At 44.5% G+C, this 17,725-nt stretch overlaps 1 protein-coding gene across 2 annotated transcripts in view; it reads left to right on the top strand.

The window, feature by feature from the left end:
- The first annotated feature begins 290 nt into the window (after window positions 1-290).
- MTR (5-methyltetrahydrofolate-homocysteine methyltransferase) overlaps window positions 291-17,725 on the top strand; it is an 82,267-nt gene continuing 64,832 nt past the window's right edge. For both annotated transcript variants that reach the window (XM_030556964.1, XM_030556965.1), the window contains exons 1-8: window positions 291-405; window positions 6,021-6,235; window positions 8,674-8,763; window positions 11,739-11,808; window positions 12,745-12,837; window positions 12,945-13,051; window positions 13,586-13,645; window positions 14,450-14,544. In XM_030556964.1, the coding sequence (XP_030412824.1) occupies window positions 369-405; window positions 6,021-6,235; window positions 8,674-8,763; window positions 11,739-11,808; window positions 12,745-12,837; window positions 12,945-13,051; window positions 13,586-13,645; window positions 14,450-14,544 (767 nt within the window). In that variant the 5' untranslated portion in view covers window positions 291-368. The remainder of the gene's footprint in view (window positions 406-6,020; window positions 6,236-8,673; window positions 8,764-11,738; window positions 11,809-12,744; window positions 12,838-12,944; window positions 13,052-13,585; window positions 13,646-14,449; window positions 14,545-17,725) is intronic.

Here is a 17,725-nt window from a genome sequence, read left to right on the forward strand (position 1 = left end):
TGACCCAGCATGGCCGCTCTTATGTTCTTGTAAGTGCCCCCAACCTCACAGACTGCATGCAGGGATCTGGAGCTGGGTCTGTCACAAGGGGAATGAATTCAGAGTACGGCCTGGTTTTTACAGGTGGGTCCCTGCCCAGGCCCAGGCCCAGGCCTGCTGCTCTGAGCCCACGGCAGCTGCCGGCTCACCCCTCACAGAGCCGCCCTTCCTGCAGCACAGCAGCAGCCGCCCCCGCGAGCGCCGCCGGGCGCTGCCGCTGCTGCGTCACGTGCCCGGGGAGCAGCCCAGGTTGAGACGCGGACCCAGGCGCGCTACCCCGGCCCCGCCGCTGCCGGAGGAGGAGGAGCGGGCGGCCCTGCAGCTGTGGCATGTCGCCCGCCGGCTACAAGTTCCCCGAGCGGCCGGGTAACGAAGGGGCCGGGTGTTGTGTGCATCGGTGCTGGGTCCCCTGGGCCTGGGGGCGGCGCGTGGGGCTCGGGGCTGCCTCGTCCTTGGCTCTGCGGGGAGCCGAGCCCTGGGGCCGCCGTGGCGGGGGCTGCCGGGGGCTCTGAGTGTCGCTCTCTGCCAAGACACTGGAGGGCGGGGGGAGCTGCAGCCGCTGCAGCTGCCATCCTCCTGCAACCGGGGAGCAGCGCCTCTGTTGTCCGTCTAGCGAGTTTGCCTGGGCGGCGTGTGCTCCAGGGCTCAGATTAGCAACTTGCTGCTCTGTATTTCCTGGGGCGGCTCCTCCTCGAAAACAGAGGCGCGCTGGCCCGTCTTACAGTTAAAGATGTTCTTGTTGTACCCGCTGATGATCGTGCGTAACATTTTTAACGAGCACATGAATTTCCGAAACCTGCCTCTGACTCGTCAGCCTGCCTGTACCTGGTAGTGTCTCCTGCCTCCGGGCTAAACGAACTTTTTACATGATGCAAGTCGCCCTGCTCGTTAACTAATATGTTACTGAGCGGAAGCTGAAATTGCCTTTGGATGAGTCTGTATTTGACCTCAAATGCCCATTACTAATTTAAATATAGCAAATGGCTTGGATCCCTTGGGCTTCGTTATAACAAGGGTGTATTTTTGTGCATGTATTTTGCATGCAGGTAAAGTGGAATTTTCAGCCTGAAATGGTCATACAAAAATGCTAGGGGGTGGCAGATTGCCCCTAAGTGTCAAAAATCATGAAGGACTGAAGGAACACTTCACTGTTTTAAAATTTCATAAATTCTAAACCCATCCGTTATTTGAGGGGTGGGGAGAAGAAGAGTGATTAATGTGACATTTAAACTTTAGGGGTTGGAAGTACTAAGCAGATTTTTTTTATCATGTTGATGAACATGTGAATCTAGTATTGATTGAATAAAAATAGTGCTAGTAATAGAGTCACATCATCCAATAGCAGCACAGCATTCCCATATAATTTGCTTTTTTTTTCTCTCTCAGCTCAGTTGCTAAAAGAAGGTTATTTCCTGTTTATGTTTGAAGAAGCTTTTTACAGGTGTCTGTCATAGTGTATCTTGCCTCTTGCTCATTGACTGCACAAAAGCATGTGCTGTTTTATTTATTTATTTATTTATTTTATTTATTTATTTTAAGGAACAGATTGTTTTGTTTACCAGTCTTCAAGGCCTGGTACTGCAGTGAGATGCATGTGTGTGGACATATGCAAAGATCTGTTGAAAGTTGGCATGGACGGACCCTTCCCATGGGTCATTCCAGGATGGGGGTCCAAATAGACAGTTGCAGTTGATGAGATGGCTAGAGACACTGTTAATATAGCAGGTTGTTTGTTTTTGTTTTTTAATTTTTGTGATAAAGAGAACATGTTTAGATAATTCAAATGGAAAGAATTTTTTAAAATGTACTCAGTCCTTCACTATTTACTGTTGGCTTATTTTTGCATTTTTCTCTGTGTAGACACTGGAGCTGGAGTGGTTAGTTCCACTTACTGTTTATTTAGTAAACCTGAGTGGAGAAAAGTAATTCAGTTTTGTAGAGGATTTCCATATTTCCAAAGCTGGTTTCATTCCCACTTACAATACCACTCCACCCCCAAATCAAAATTCTCTGCAAAAGGTTATGAAGCCTTGATTCTGAGGTGGATGCCTTGGAGACACAGATCATGGAGTCCCCTGCAGCTCACCAGGTTGTCAGGAAACCAACTGTGTCATAAACAGATGGTTAAGGGTTAATGTCTCTTTTACCTGTAAAGGGTTAAGAAGCTCAGTGAACCTGGCTGACACCTGACCAGAGGACCAATGGGGGGACAAGATACTTTCAAATCTTGGTGGAGGAAAGTCTTTGTTTGTGCTGTTTGTTTTGTTTGTTCGCTCTTGGGGCTAAGAGGGACCAGACCTACACCCAGACTTTCCTAATCTTTCTAAATCAGTCTTCCATGTTTCAAAATTGTAAGTATAGCCAGGCAAGGCGGATTAGTCTTATGTTTGTTTTCTTTCAACTTGTGAATGTTTTTCCTTTTGCTGGAAGGATTTTTACCTCTGTTTGCTGTAACTTTGAATCTACGGCTGAGGGGGGGAGTGGAGGTACCTCTAGTCTATATGAATCTGAATACCCTGTAAAGTATTTTCCATCCTGATTTTACAGAGATAATTTTTACTTTTTCTTTCTTTAATTAAAAGCTTTCTTTTTTAAGAACCTGATTGATTTTTTCCTTGTTATAAGACCCAAGGGGATTGAGTCTGAACTCACCAGGAATTGGTGGGGAGAGAGGAGGGAGAGGAGGTTAATCCCTCTTTGTTTTAAGATCCAAGGAGTTTGGATCGGTGTGAAGCTTCCCAAGGCAACCTGGGGAGGGGGAAAGGAGGGGGAATGGTTTATTTCTCCCTGTTTTAAGACCCAAGGGGTTTGGGTCTTGGGTTTCCCAGGGAAGGTTTTGGGGAAACAGAAGTGTGCCAAACACTATTTTTTTGGCTAGTGGCAGGGTACCAAATTTAAGCTAGGAATTAAGCTTAGAAGGGTCCATGCAGGTCCCCCACATTTTTACTCTAAAGTTCAAAGTGGAGGGAAAAACCTTGACAAACTGTCTCTACGAAATGATTTGATTTGGCTGAATCAGCAAATCCTGACAACAAATATTTCATCAGAGTTTTTCTGGCCAGCTCTATTTATTAGTTTTTGTTTCACACTAGCACAATGCTTGTGGTTTGCTTTCTAACACCACAAGGCAGTGTTTGTGGATTTCTAAAAAAAATATTATTGATATTCACTTAAAAGTCAGGACACAGTTCTATTCATTTTAAGTTCTGAATCCCCCGTTTTCCCCCCCTTTTTAAAATAAAACCCAAATTTTGGACCTAAGATCCTTATCCAAAGTGCATTGAAGTACAGTAACTCCCCACTTAACGTCCTCTCGCTTAACGTTGCTTCGATCTTACGTCCTTGCTCAATTACAGAAAATGCTCCATTTAAAGTTGTGCAATGCTTCGCTATAACGTCATTTGGCTGCCCCCCATCAGGTCCTCTATGTTCCCCCCACAGCGTCTCCCGCCTGCTGGCAGATGCTGCGGATCAGCGCCTTCCTCCACCCCCCGCTTCCTGCCTACGACAATCATCTGGCTTGCGGCATTCAGGAGGGAGACTCAGTGCACAGGCTCCTCCTCCCTCCTCTGCCTCCCGAATGCCACAAACTAGCTGATTGCCACGGGCAGGAGGCAGGTGAGAGAGGGGGGAGCCTGTGAGCCGCGTCCTCCCCCATCCCTCCTGCCCCCTGAACACCGCAAGCCATGGGCAGGAGGGAGGGGGGAGGAGCGAGGATGCAGTGCACCTCCCCCCTCCCTCCCTCTCCTGTCTCCTGCCCGCATCAGTCGGCTGGCTTACGGTGTTGGGAAGGCAGGGTTGCGTGCCGTGTCCTTGCTCCTCCCCCTCCTGATTTCTGGTCGCTGCAAGCCAGCTGATTGCTGCGGGCAGGAGGGAGGGGGAAGAAGCGAGGGTGCGGTGTGCGGAGTAAAGGAGGGTGGGGGGAAGAAGAGGCGGGTGGAGGCTTAGGGGAAGGGGTGACGTGGGCAGGCCGAGGGTTGAGCCCCCTGCCCCTGGTGCTTGCTGAGTAGAGGAAGCTGCCGCTGCTGCTGCACAACGTGCTTCTCCTAGCCTGCAGCATCTTCAGCCTCCTTGCCTGTCTCATCTCCAGTGCCAGTGGGCTATGCCTGTGTGGGAGAAGGCAGGGACACCTCCCAACTGTAGTACTGTACTGTATGGCAAAAAAAAAAAAAATCCCTGGACCCTAACCCCCCCACCCTCCATTTACATTCATTCTTATGGGGAAATTGGATTCGCTTAACATTGTTTCACTTAAAAGTTGCATTTTTCAGGAACAGAACTACAATGTTAAGTGAGGAGTTACTGTCAATGCAGATCTTTCTGTGGTCTTCAACAATGAGCTTTGGATCAAACCTTAAATTGTTTGTGTTTCCTTTTATCCATGAAAGTCCATTGTCCAAGCATCACTAACAACTGTGTTATATTTGTATTTGGGTAGTAGAGGAATTCTTCAGTGCTAAAGCATGTTATGTTTGCGTAAGGAAACTTTAAAAGGTCTGCACTTAGCCCTGAAAAGAAGTAGGCAGCCCTTTTCACTGGAGCACAGTAATGGTCAGGTCAAATAAATCTATAACTGAAAATCAAATTCAGATGAGATATGTGGGTGTGGCCCAGACCTTTTCCAAGGAAGTTAAGTCTGTCAGGATGGAGCTGACTCTGTAGTCCTTGCTCAGTTGAAACTCCCACTTAGTTCAGTGGGAGTCTTGCTTGTGTAAAGACTGCAGGAGTAGGCCCCTGAGAGAACTTGTACAAAGAGAAATTTTAAATTTGCATTGAATAAGTGCTGATGTTGTGGAAGGGATAGGTTAATATCTATATGCCTAGTTGCTTGTGGAAATGGTTACTTATGTACTTGGGTATATACTTAGGCCCCACGTCTGCAGCTGACTCCATACAGGTGCATCTGTATTGACTCAAGTGGGGCTCCTGCAGGAGGGTTCTGCTCATACAGATGCAGAAGCAGGGTCAGAGACTTATAACATATTATTTGCTCATATTAAAATATCTCAACTTCAGGTGCAGTACCATAACTGACCACTATTTTATAATAAAACAAATAACCCTTTTTGAAATTAACTTTGAAAATTCAAAGTACTTATAATTTAAAATTATGTATTTTGGGTGGGGGGGCGGATTTCAAAGTTGCTTACTGTATATACTTGTTCATAAGCTGAGGTTTTTTTTAGTAAAAAAGGGATGCACCAGAGATGGTGGTCAGCTTATGAACAGGTATAGAGAGGCAGAGGTTGGACAGCTCCTCCCACGAACAGAAGGAGCAAGGAGAGGCAGCACAGCCAGCAGAGACAGAAGGGAAGAGGCGGGGCCAGAGTCTCTCTTGCTCTCCCCTCAGCCTCCGAAGCAGCTGCAGCTCCAGGGCTGGCAGGCTGCAGCTATGCCTCTTGGCCCTGCCCACCAGAGGGTGCCGGAGCAGGCTGTGGCTGTGCCGCCCGGTCTGACCTGCTGGAGCAGGCTGCGGCTGCGCTGCCCAGCCTGCTGGAGCAACTCCAGCCGGGTCAGAGACATCCTCCCCTGGCCCTCCCCAGGTAAGGTGGGAAGGGATGGAATGGGGAAAGTGTGGGGGTCCCGGGCTAGGGATGGGGTCTTGTTGGGGGTGGTCACAGAGGTTACTCCCTTAACTCCCAGCTTCTCCCCCCCCCAAAAATTTCCTACTAGTTGCTGTCCCGGCCGGTCAGGGTAAGCAGATGGCGCACCGGGACACTTTATTTACTTAGGTTTACCTCCGTGCCTGTGGATGCTTGAGGTAAACCACCATCTCGGCCCACCAGCGGATTATCCTGTTGGCCTAGGAGCCAAAGTTGGCGGACCCCTGAATTATAGGGTTGGCTTATGAACGGGTTATAAAAAATTTCCATTTTTACTTACCCATCGGGGGCCGGGGGGAGAGGGTCGTCGGCTTATAAATGAACTGGCCTATGATCGAGTATATGTGCTACTTTGTTTTAATTGTAATTTTTTTATAGTGACTACCCAAAAGAGCTTGAAAGATGAAATTGAATCCATTTTGCGGGAGCGGATTATGGTTTTGGATGGAGGCATGGGGACCATGATCCAGCAGCATGCGCTATCAGAGGAGGACTTCCGAGGGCAAGAATTTAAGGATCATTCAAAATTTCTGAAAGGCAACAATGACCTTTTGAGTATAACTCAGCCTGATATAATCTACAAAATTCACAAGGTATTGTATCACATAACTTCTGAGTGTTCTGATTTAAAAAAAAAAAAAATCTGACTCATCTACAGTGGTTTTTTTAATTTCCGAATTTCCCTCATTTTCTACTTAATCTTTTAAAATATTTTAACAACATAAGAACAGCCGTACTGGGTAAGACCAGTGGTCCATCTAGCCCAGTATCCTGTCTTCTGACAATGGTTAATGCCAGATGCTTCAGAGAGAATGAACAGAACAGGGCAATTATTGCATGATCCATCCCATGTCATCGAGAGTTGGTGGGTAGTCTATTTTCAAAAGTCAAAGTGGATTTCCCAGTTCAAGTGCATTATTACCTACTAATATATTGTATTCAATAATGTTTTGTGCCTGATAAAATAAGAACTTGAAGGGTCAAATTGTTCAAAATTGTTGTCATTTAATGAATGATTTTGAAGGAGGTGAAAGTGAAACTCAAGTGTGTAAATGAGATCATAAATATCAGTGTGCCCTTTGGAACTGTACAGTGTTTATTAGCTCTGTATGTGAGTGCACGCATGTGTCCAGAATAGGGAGAAGAGAGGAGGAATATCAGTTTTAGCTAGCTAATTTTAAAATTAATATTGTCTTTAACACTAGATATGTTCCTATTTATTTCCTGTTTATTTGCCTTAATTACTATTAAATTCATTTTTGTTCATTTAGAAAAATCCCAAATACTCTATAGTGTAGTCACATGAGTACTTTTATCACCCAAACATAAAAATCATCATGTAGTTTTCCTTTAGCATTTGAAGTGTGTTCATCTTCTCATGCACCTTTAAGAAAATCCACACAGTAGTGAAGCCTAATGACATTTGTTGTACTTCTATTAAAGAGTAATTTTTTGTGTTTTTCTTAGGAATCCTTTTTCATTTCCAAGCCTTTCTGATGAGACCTAATAGGTGAAAGCTTGTTATGCTTCATTGAGTGTTGAAAAAGAATTAGTGATTGCCAATTTGCATTTTGCTAATAGGCCTAACATACTGCTGATTTCCCCCCCTCCCACCTGTTGCTTTGTAGTGTGTGTCGTTAAAGGGACACTGTCAAATCACACACACTTCTGCCTACATTTTTCCCTGTTACAAATTATACCTAAAATTGCAGCAAATGAAAAAGGTTAGAGAAAACAATATCATTCATTTTATAGTTTTATACTGTGAACAGTTTTATCAGTGTTTTGTAAAAAGTCTGGTTTTCTCTTTTCCCATTGACAATTAGTCACTTTCCCCATTGGTTGTTTCAGTCAGTCACAGAAAAACAGGGAAAGAAACATTTCAAAAATTTTATATGTAAATACTTATGATGATTTAAAGTGCCAAATGCTACTGATAGTAACCTAGTTTTTGTGTCTGCAGGTTTGCACATCTATATTTCTAGCTGAAGAGTTGTTTTTGTTAATTTTTTAGTAGCACAAGATGTTTTCCAAACATAGGAAGACAAGGTCCCTGCTCCATAGAGCTTTATTTGTAACAGTATACATGACACAGTGAGCGTGAGCTACAATATTAGGTGTCGAAATAGGAAGACAAGCACGAGAGTTACAGAAAAAAGGTCACACAGTTACTTAATAGTTAAACATAATCCCCAATAAATACAATCTTCCTAACACAACCTACTACTAATCCCTTCCAGTGCTCCTTACTTAGCCAATCTGTGCTCCCATACTATGCAGCTGCCTCCACATCATTTAGCTTTCCTTTTCCAGTCCTCCATCTCACCATCTTCTTTTCCCATTCCACATGGCGTCCCTCGGCAAGTCCTGCTAACATTCTATACCTGCCCCTGACAATGACCCCTCTCACCATTACATCACTGTTTGAAAATCTTGAGTGAAATCCTGGCCCTATTGAAGTCAGTTGCCAAGTTCCCGTTAACTTAAGTGAGGCCAGAATTTCAATCCCAGCCTACGAACATGGTCATGCTTTATTAAGGGTACAATTATATGTAGTTTTTAAAGAATAAATAACATCTGTTAATTCCATTTTAATAAATGCTTCAGTAGGTTGATTGTAACCATCTATAACGTACGCTACTTATGCCTGTTAAGTGTTTATAACATCTATTAGGCCTTGATTCTTGAAGGTTGTCTAACCTGAAGCATATCAGTGAGATTACGTACATGCTTAAAGTTAAGCTTGGGCCTAAAGTACCATCTTGAATTGGAACCTTCATCGTTTTTAACCCTTTATAAGCTATTTATAAATATAACCTTAAATGCCAAAACTCTGAGTAACCTCACATGTTAAACACTAGTTTGAAGCAACAAGAGTAAGAACTGCAGGATTTGGTCTTCTGTGAATTGGGAGGCAGTTATCCTTTTGTCTTGTTTAGCTGAAAATCACAATGTTAGAATCCTCTGATTCCCTTCTTTTCTATCCCCTGATCTGAAATCATTAATTCTCAGTTGTTTTTTATTGTTGCAGGAATACTTGCTCTCTGGGGCTGATATCATTGAAACAAACACTTTCAGTAGCACCAGAGTTGCACAAGCTGACTATGACCTTGAGTATCTGGTAAGAATTTTAAGCCACTTACGTGTTAAGATATTAATCAAGATTTGTTGTCCCAGCAGCCAATATTAACCTAGTCTCCAGAATCCATAAGGCTAATGTTTATTGCTAACTGCACACTGTCTTTGGGCACACAGGTGAGATTGTTTGGGTCTCTGGTGCTCAGCAGAGAAATATCCCATTTACTTGTAACACATTTCCATTGTTACGGTAATATTAGGATGAAAATTATACTTGTCATAGGATAGTTGTCGATGAAGGCACAGTCAGTAATAATTTGTATTGGGCTTCATCGTTTGAGTATTCTCAGAAGAGTCTCATTCTGTGAACAAGAACATTCTGCATCAGTGCTTCCAGTTTCACAAAGGTGGTGCCAAAATGGAAATGTTTTGTCCCTTAACTTTGTATATATGTTTAATTCTTTGGCACAGAGGTCTGTCCTGCTTGCAACAGAGTTTTGCTGCAGTGCTTAGAACTTTAAGCTCAGGTTTGTGTTGCCTGTCGATGTGGGTCAGATCATTTTAAAATTCATCTCAGCAGATGGCCCGACAATACCTAGAAACATGCCATCTAAATCAGAACTGATGTTCCCAATAAGCTAAATTTACCTTCATAAGGCCCCTTCCTTCAAGGTGACAGCTCCCACTAACTTCAGTGGGAATTGAGGGTGCTCAGTAACTAACAGAACTGGCCATTAGTCTCTTTGCCATTGTTTAATTTTATAATAGCAGTTTTAGGCACAGACGTAGTAGAATGGTATCCATCATATCAGGGGTCGGCAACCTATGGCACGCGTTCCAAAGACGGCACGCTAGCCAATATTTAATGGCACGCTGGAGCCTGCCAGGACTCCAGCAAGCCACTAAAAATCCTGCCCTGCCCAGCCCAGCGCGCTCTCCTCTGCCCTCCACTTCCCCCGCAGGGGCAGGGAGCAGAAGCATAGCCATGCGCACAGGGGGGGCAAATGACCCCACTCTCCCAGGACAGCAAGCCGTGGGGTCCGCGCTCCCGGGGCGGAGCGCGGGGCCGAGCACAGCAAGCTGCCGGCCCCTTCCCCACCTTCTCCCCTCCCCTGGAGCCCTGCCGCCGTGTGCAGCGCTCTGGGGGTCGGGGCTGCGCGCTCCTGAGGGCAGCGTTTGGAGGCAGACATGTTCCCTGCTCAACCAGAGGGGCAGGGCTGTGTGCTCCCGCGGAACAGCGTATTTAGCTCTGTGTGGAGCCTCATGGTAAGGGGCCATGGGCTGGGGGGGTTGGATAAGGGGTGGGGGCAGTTAGGGGACAGGGAGCAGGGTGGGTTAGAGGTGGGGGTGGGTTGGATGGGACATGGGAGTCCCGGGGTTTGTGAGGGGGCAGGAGGTGAATAGGGGTCAGGGCAGTCAGGAGACTGGGAGCAAGGAGGGTCCGGGGGGGGCGGGAGTTAGAGTGGGGGGGTCTCTGAAGGGGGTGGTCAGGGGACAAGGAGTGGGGGATTGTATGAGTTGGGAGTTCTGGGGGTCCTGTCAGGAGACAGGGGTGTGGAAAGGGCTTGGGGCAGGCAGGGAGTTGGGAGGGTTGTATGGGTCAGGAATTCTGGGGGTCCTGTCAGGGGGCAGGGAGTGGTTGGATAGGCATGAGAGTCCCTGGGGTCTGGCTGGAGACAGGAGTGTGGATAAGGGTCGGGGCAGTCGGGACAGGTAGGAGGTAGAGTCCAGTCTGGGGACAAGGAACACGGAGGCTTAGATAGGGGTTGGGATCCCAGGAGGGGGTAGTCAGGGGACAAGGAGCAGCGGGGTTGAGAGTTATTAGAGGGGCAGTCAACCAGCACTCTCCCCTGAGCCCTGACCCCCGCACACATACACACCACGCCCTGAGCCCTGTACCTTCCTCATACATACCCAGCCCCCTGCTTGACTCCTTCATCCCCACCCGCAACCCTAGCCCTGACTCTGGCACCCCCACCCATACCCAGCGCCCCTCTGCCCGGACACCTATACCTCCTCACATACCCAGCCCTAACTCCAGCCCTCTCCCCCCAGCCCTCTGGGTCCTGGCCGCCAGCCCCACACAGCCCGCTGCTGGTCTGGGGTTCTGGCTGACGGACCCTTGCCAGCCGGGGTCCCGGCCGCAGGCCCGCTCAGCCCGCTGCCGGCCTAGGTGAACAGAACCCCAGAACAGCAGCAGGCTGAGCGGGCCGGCAGCATAAGATCAACATTTTAATTTCATGTTAAATGAAGCTTCTTAAACATTTTGAAAACCCTGTTTATTTTACAATACAGCACTAGTTTAGTTATATATTATATAGACTTATAGAGAGAGACCTTCTAAAAAACATTAAAATGTATTACCGGCACGCGAAATCTTAAATGAGAGTGAATAAATGAAGGCTTGGCACACTGCTTCTGAAAGGTTGCCGACCCCTGCATCATGTAATCCCGTCACTACAGTTTAGTTTCTGAGCTTCATGGAACAAAGCAATTCTTCATGCTGGGGGTACCCCAGAGTGTTTTTTTAAAGTTTTGCTGCAATGCTTTCATGTGTTTGTCTGGCCTATAGAGCACTTAGAATGCACTGCATGCTGCTGTAGAAGAGGGTGTCTCCTGTAAGTTTCTTTGCTAGTTTTCTTCATAGAAGAGACATAGGCGTGGTCTACACGAGGGGTGGGGGGGGGGGATCGATCTTAATTACACAAGTTCAGCTACGTGAAAAATGTAGCTGAAGTCAACGTACTTAGACATACTCAGCGCGGTGTTTTCATTACGGTGAGTTGACTGCTTCTGCTCCCCTGTCGACTCTGCCTGCACTTCTGGTGGAAGTGGAGTACAGGAGTTGAAGGGAGAGCGCTTGGGGGTTGATTTATCAAGTCTAGACTAGATGTGATAAATCGACCCTTGCTGGATTGATTGCTGCCTGCCGATCCTGCGGGTAGTATAGACCTACCTTTAATGTACAGAATAAGCCTTGTCTGCTAGCACACAGTAATTTGGCTGTCATTGTTCCAGGTTTATCAGTTAAACAAAGTCTCAGCACAGGTGGCCAGAAAAGCAGCTGATGATGTGACTGCTCAGACAGGTGAATGTTTTTGGTTTGTTTTTTTCCTCTTTGTATTCAAACATTCTCTTCTATATGTTCTATTGTCTCATTACAAGCTTTGAAATATTGTGACTTGGGTTGGTGCATCTGGGGGCAGTGACGCTGCAAGTTGTCTTCCAAGAGAAGCCTAATGCATGAGTGACTTATGAGCTGTTTAGATATGCAAAATGTTACTCTGGTTCTTTCACAAGGTGCTGAGTGATTCTTGGGAGTCTCCAACTCCCACTGAAATCCACTTGTCTGATTTCACCCAGCATCTGCCAGGAAGTACTCAGTAGCTCACAGCATCAGCCCTAAATGGGCAGGCGTTCCTGAAAATGACCTCTTCATCTACATCTCTGTTTAGTAGAGACCTGCCTGTCTAACAAGAACTCTTGATAAAGGGATAATGTAATTTAGAAGTTTTCAAGTTTTCTCTCTCATTCTAACACCAAGTTGCATTTTCTGTTGTTAAACTTGTCATTAGATTGTCCAGACGATACCTCCCTGATTTAGTTCTTAAATATAAGAATTAAGGAACATCCCTTTTTTTTTTGTGGTTTTCTGTTCTTCAAAACTAAATGTAGTGATTAGAATATCTGTTATATTGGGCTGGAATTTCTCTTTATGGCCCTGTGCTGTGCATTTAAAAATGAGCAGGCAACCGAGTACTTGAAAGAAAGCTTGGACTGAATTGATGGCTTGCAGTGGCATTGTTTGTAAATAGCACTGACCCTTATGGGATAGAATCAAAACTACTCAACTATCCAAAGCTAATTTAGATTCTCCTCTACCCGAAGTGGTAGGGACTTGTGCTTTTGGAACAGGAGGCTCTGTGTTAAATCTACATTGTTGCCATGATGTCTTAAGAGATTGTTACAATATTATGACTGTTGGTGGCTAGAGTTGATGCGTGACATTTCTTCCTTTGTCTAGAGAGTAGGCGATTTGTAGCTGGTGCTATGGGTCCTACAAACAAGACGCTCTCTGTGTCTCCCTCAGTGGAAAGATCAGACTATAGGAACATCAGTAAGTATTTGTAATTTAATTCTATTCTACCTTTCATGATACGTTACAGGAAGATGTCTCTTGCTGAAGATGTGAGACAGACCACTTAAACTAATTGTTATTTACAGCTTTTGATGAGCTGGTTGAAGCATACCAAGAACAAGCCAGAGGACTCTTAGATGGAGGGGTTGATATCTTGTTAGTGGAAACCATATTTGATACAGCCAATGCCAAGGTGAGACTTTTGGGAAAACTTGGAAGTGGTTTGAACCTTTTATTAAATGCCTGAATAAAAAATTCTTGTGTTGGGACTAAGGCAGAAATTTTCCCTATATATTACTGACCCATCTTATGTTAAAATTCTGTGGAAACTATTGTGGACTAAATGATTCATATGTAGGGGTTATGCATTTTAAAATATGTGCAACTGTATAAAACACATTACATTCACACTCTGGATGTATATAGTAGACGTATGTAACACAGATTTTAAAAGCTTGGTTATCCTACATACTGTAGATGTGAGTGATGAATAAGAGTGTACAAATCTTAGCAAGTGCATTGATGTGATTTTTGGGTCTAAAAGAGCCTCGGGCTGCCTAGCTGCTAATACCACCATAATATGTTTGAAAACCTAGAGGTTTCTGGGGGTGAAGGAATGCCCTTGAATGTAGTACGTTCTTCCAGAATCTCTAGCAATATTGTGTGGTAAGTTCTGTGTAAAAGGCTATGCAAGCTTCATTAACTTGTAACCTTTATTATTAAACAGGCAGCTCTCTTTGCTCTCAAGAAACTGTTTGAGGAAGAGTATGATCCCAGACCAATATTTGTAAGCACAAAACATTTTACTAACTTTAACTAAAATGATCTAATGTTTGTACGTGTGGTTCCCTAACAAGACTGAGGTGGCAACTGAGCTGGTGATGGCATGGGTGCATTTTTAAAGAACAAAACACACACAGTATAACATGCAGAAAGTCAGTATGTTTTCTAGAATTGCCTTTTTTGTCTTGAGATCTTTAGGACAGTGGGAAAACATTACTCTCTGTATCTTATAAGAGAATTTGAGGTTAAAGCATTATTATTTGTAAAGCTTCATACTTTCTCATGGCCCTTCACAGATGAGTTTTTAAAAAGAAAGTCAGGTACCTTTCCCAGAAAGCTTACAATCTAAGGTCCCTAATTCTGCTGTGTGTTGTGACTTAACGGAGATTCCATGTGAGCCCAAGGATCTGCTTGTGCATTGTACAGTGCAGGATTGGGCTTAAATAATAGCACATGTGGAAGTTATTGATGGTGAGGGAAGGAGGAGGGCTTTGATCATAGTTAGGCTCCTTAGCTGTTAACATCAGCTAACAAATTGTACATCCCGAGGGATATTTATTTAATGAAAATAAAGGTTAGCACAGTGACCCTCTGAAGCTATTTGGTCAGAAGTTTATCTTTCTACTTGCTAGAACATTTGGAGCGGTTGAACCAAAGCAGGAAATCAAAAAAAAAAATTTCTGTTCAAAGTGATGAAAGGCAACCCAACACTCTTCATCTTGTTTTGGCTTTTGAGAGGGCAGTATTAATAACATGTTCTTCTCTCCCATCCTCGCCCCCTCCCCTCCCCGTCCCCTTGTTATTTTAGGTTTCTGGAACCATTGTAGATAAGAGTGGACGCACTCTCTCTGGCCAGACAGGAGAGGCATTTGTCATTAGTGTATCTCACAGTGAGCCACTTTGGTAAGAGAATGTGCTTTCTTGAGTCCATTATTCTAAGACCAGAAGGTAGTGGTAAGTTTTTTTTTGTAAAACTTACTGTCAACAGTAGATTCTTAACCATGCTGTCTGCAACCATATTTAACCATGTATGTCACTAGCATATTGTAATGTGGTTTCCCTGTCAGGTGTGACCAGAAATTATTTTTCCTGAGAACCAAGGTGTAGCATACCCCTCTTTTATGAGTCCTTATTACTGTTATGCAGCTTAATAAAGTTCCTGTCCACGCTGGTAAGGTAAATGGTGCTAGAACCCTACGATTAACAACTGGCCCTGAGAACAGTAATATTCAAATGCTAGTGGTGTGGTTCTGAACCAGTGTAGCCAGGACCTATGTGAGTCCCATGATATCAGTCTTCAAAAGCAGGCAGGAGGTGAAACAACTACTTTCTCTTATAGAGCGATGGAGCTGCTTTTCCATTCTCTCTCTGAAGAGGGTCACTTCTCTACCTTCCTTGCCCCATATGATGTGTGAACTGAGGCTTGATCCACACTGGACTGTGAACCATATTGGAAAAAGGAGTTTGTCTAATATAGACAAGGCTAAACTGTTTTAAAACAAATTTCAGAAGCTGTGCTTGGATTTGAAGCCTAGGCTTTCAAATTTACTTTGCAAACAGTTAATATCTGGGGTAGACTGGGCTTAGATAGATTTGGTGGAGGAAACAAATAATAGTTACAAAAAAGAACGGGGAAACAAGAAAAGAGATTCCAGTATCAGATCATAGGGCTAAGTCATGAGATGTCATTGCAGCATCCTTTTCTCTGATTTTTTTACAAAATTCCAAACATTCACAAAAATTTTCTCAAAAAGGCGTATTTGTTCTGAAAAATACTTGACACTTCTAGGTAATTATTTAATAAAAATATATTCTTTTCCATGCAAATGTAAATGCTAGACTTTTTTTTAAATGAAAGCTTATGTTCTGTAAAATTTGGCAGCTGTGTAAGACAGAGCCCTGCATGTAACCATGCTTTCCCCTCTCCACCCCCCATCCTTGTGCTTTTCTATATCCTTTTCTGTTTCTCTAGTTACATACTTTTTTGTATAAATCTTTATTTGCCTCTAATTAGCAAAATTTTCCTGCATTTTGAAATATTTTCATTTGCTATTTGACATGTACTCAGTATATGTTGTGACAAACCATTCTTTGTTTTTACAACACAATCCCAGTTAAGAACAGTAGTCAGTCATCCCGATGCAGAAATGTGAGACTGCACTAACATACAATGAGCCCAGCTTTTCTGACATGTTCCACCTCGCCCCCCCGCCCCCCTTGAGGATCTACTTTCCCAGACCAGACTGTGCTGCAGAAGTAACATATGGAGTCGCTTGGAACAGGAATCACTGTCACAGCCTAGAGATCTATGCTTGGTACAGATCTCAGCCTCAGACAAGGTGCTCATGACTCTAGTGTCTCTAGGGAGGATAGAAGGAGCACTGGAGCAGAAACTAAGACTGTATTAAACAACATTTAATACAATGCTCTGGGCCTGATTCCGATTTACGCTAATGCCACTTTACTCTGTCATGACAAACAAAGCATTAAAATGAGAGTGAGTTGTATTTAACCCCACTTTACGCTACTAAAGTGGTGTAAATGAGTCTGGCTGTCTGTGTCTAGTTGTGCTCCCTGTAGGGAGCACATTATACCCGTTCTTGGACTTCTGCACATGCTTTCAGTTTGTTCCTGAGGCCACGTCCAGACTAGATATTAAAATCGATTTTAGATACGCAACTTCAGCTATGGGAATAACGTAGCTGAAGTCGAATTTCTAAAATCGAGGTACTCACCTGTCTGGACGGCGCTGCATCGATGTCCGTGGGTCTCCGTGTCGATTCCGGAACTCCGTTCGGGTTGATGGAGTTCCGGAATCGATGTAAGCGCGCTCGGACGCGATATATCTAGTCTGGACGCGATATATCGATCCCCGAGCAATCGATTTTAACCCGCCGATGCCGCGGGTTAGTCTGGACGAGGACTGAGTGCGATTTGGAGTAATGAGTTTGAAGTGTAAATCACTGTTTTGGTTTGGGTCCTGGTTAAGGATCTTACACACACTCTCGCTCTGTGTGCTATCAGCATAGCTGATAAGTGGCAGGGCATTCTCTGTGAACAGCTCTCAGATTTGGGGTTAGCTTCCTCTTTTGGTCTGACAGAGCCCTGTTGTTGTGTATATGTATTGTGGTCACATTCAGGGAAGCAAGGCTCTCATGAGCCGACTGCTTTGCACGCAGAGAGTTCCTACCCCAAAGATCTTTACAACCATAGCCTATGATAAGAGACAACAGGTGGCTACAACAAACAAACTGGAGAAGAGAAGGGATGGACACAATAATGGTGCACTGTAGCTGCTGCTTATTATACTAATCACAATAATTTCACCAACTTCTGGCCTAAGGTTGTTGGCTTTGAGGCATGGTGAAAGGGTCATTTAATTTCTCAGACTTTTGCCTGAGGTGGGGGAGTGGGCTGAGCTGATATGAGGATGATATTTGTCAGGAAGTACAATGTTTTGCCTTTAAATTGAGTAAGCATGCTCCAGGTATCTGATAGGCGTACTTTCAAAATAAAAGAATTACATGGTGCCAGCCTCATGTCAGCTCCTGCTGTGAGAGTAAATCCCTCAGAAGGTCTGGAGAAATGGTTTTGATACCCGATACGTGGTATATCCAGTGGGAGTGTCAAAATATTTTCATTTATTGATTACACTAGTTGCCTTTAAAATATCTTGCCATTGAGGTGGGGCAAAAACAGAATGACAGATGAGCCTGTGTTGAGAGACAGATGTAGCTGAGATAAGGCAGAGGGAAATGCAGCTGGCTATGATGAAGAGACAACTTGGTGGGGAAAAAAAAAGTGAGCTGCCAGTGTATAAATCAAACATGACATAAGAGTGTAGAGTCAATTGCATGTATCTATATTTGGCATGGATGGGCTCATTAGCTATCCTTATCTTTACTTTGCTTCAGCAATCCTGACTGTTGAACCCTTCCTTATATCATGATAATAAATGGTCTTCCCATCTTTGTAATGACACATTCCCTGTGCCACAGTGCATGATGTGTGTCTGGGGGTCCATATAAGTGAGTTATCTGTGTATAACCTGTACGTACTTAAACACAAAAATCAGTGCGGGGCG

This window comes from Gopherus evgoodei, chromosome 3 (assembly GCF_007399415.2).
Source record: "Gopherus evgoodei ecotype Sinaloan lineage chromosome 3, rGopEvg1_v1.p, whole genome shotgun sequence".
Lineage (NCBI taxonomy): Eukaryota > Metazoa > Chordata > Testudines > Testudinidae > Gopherus > Gopherus evgoodei.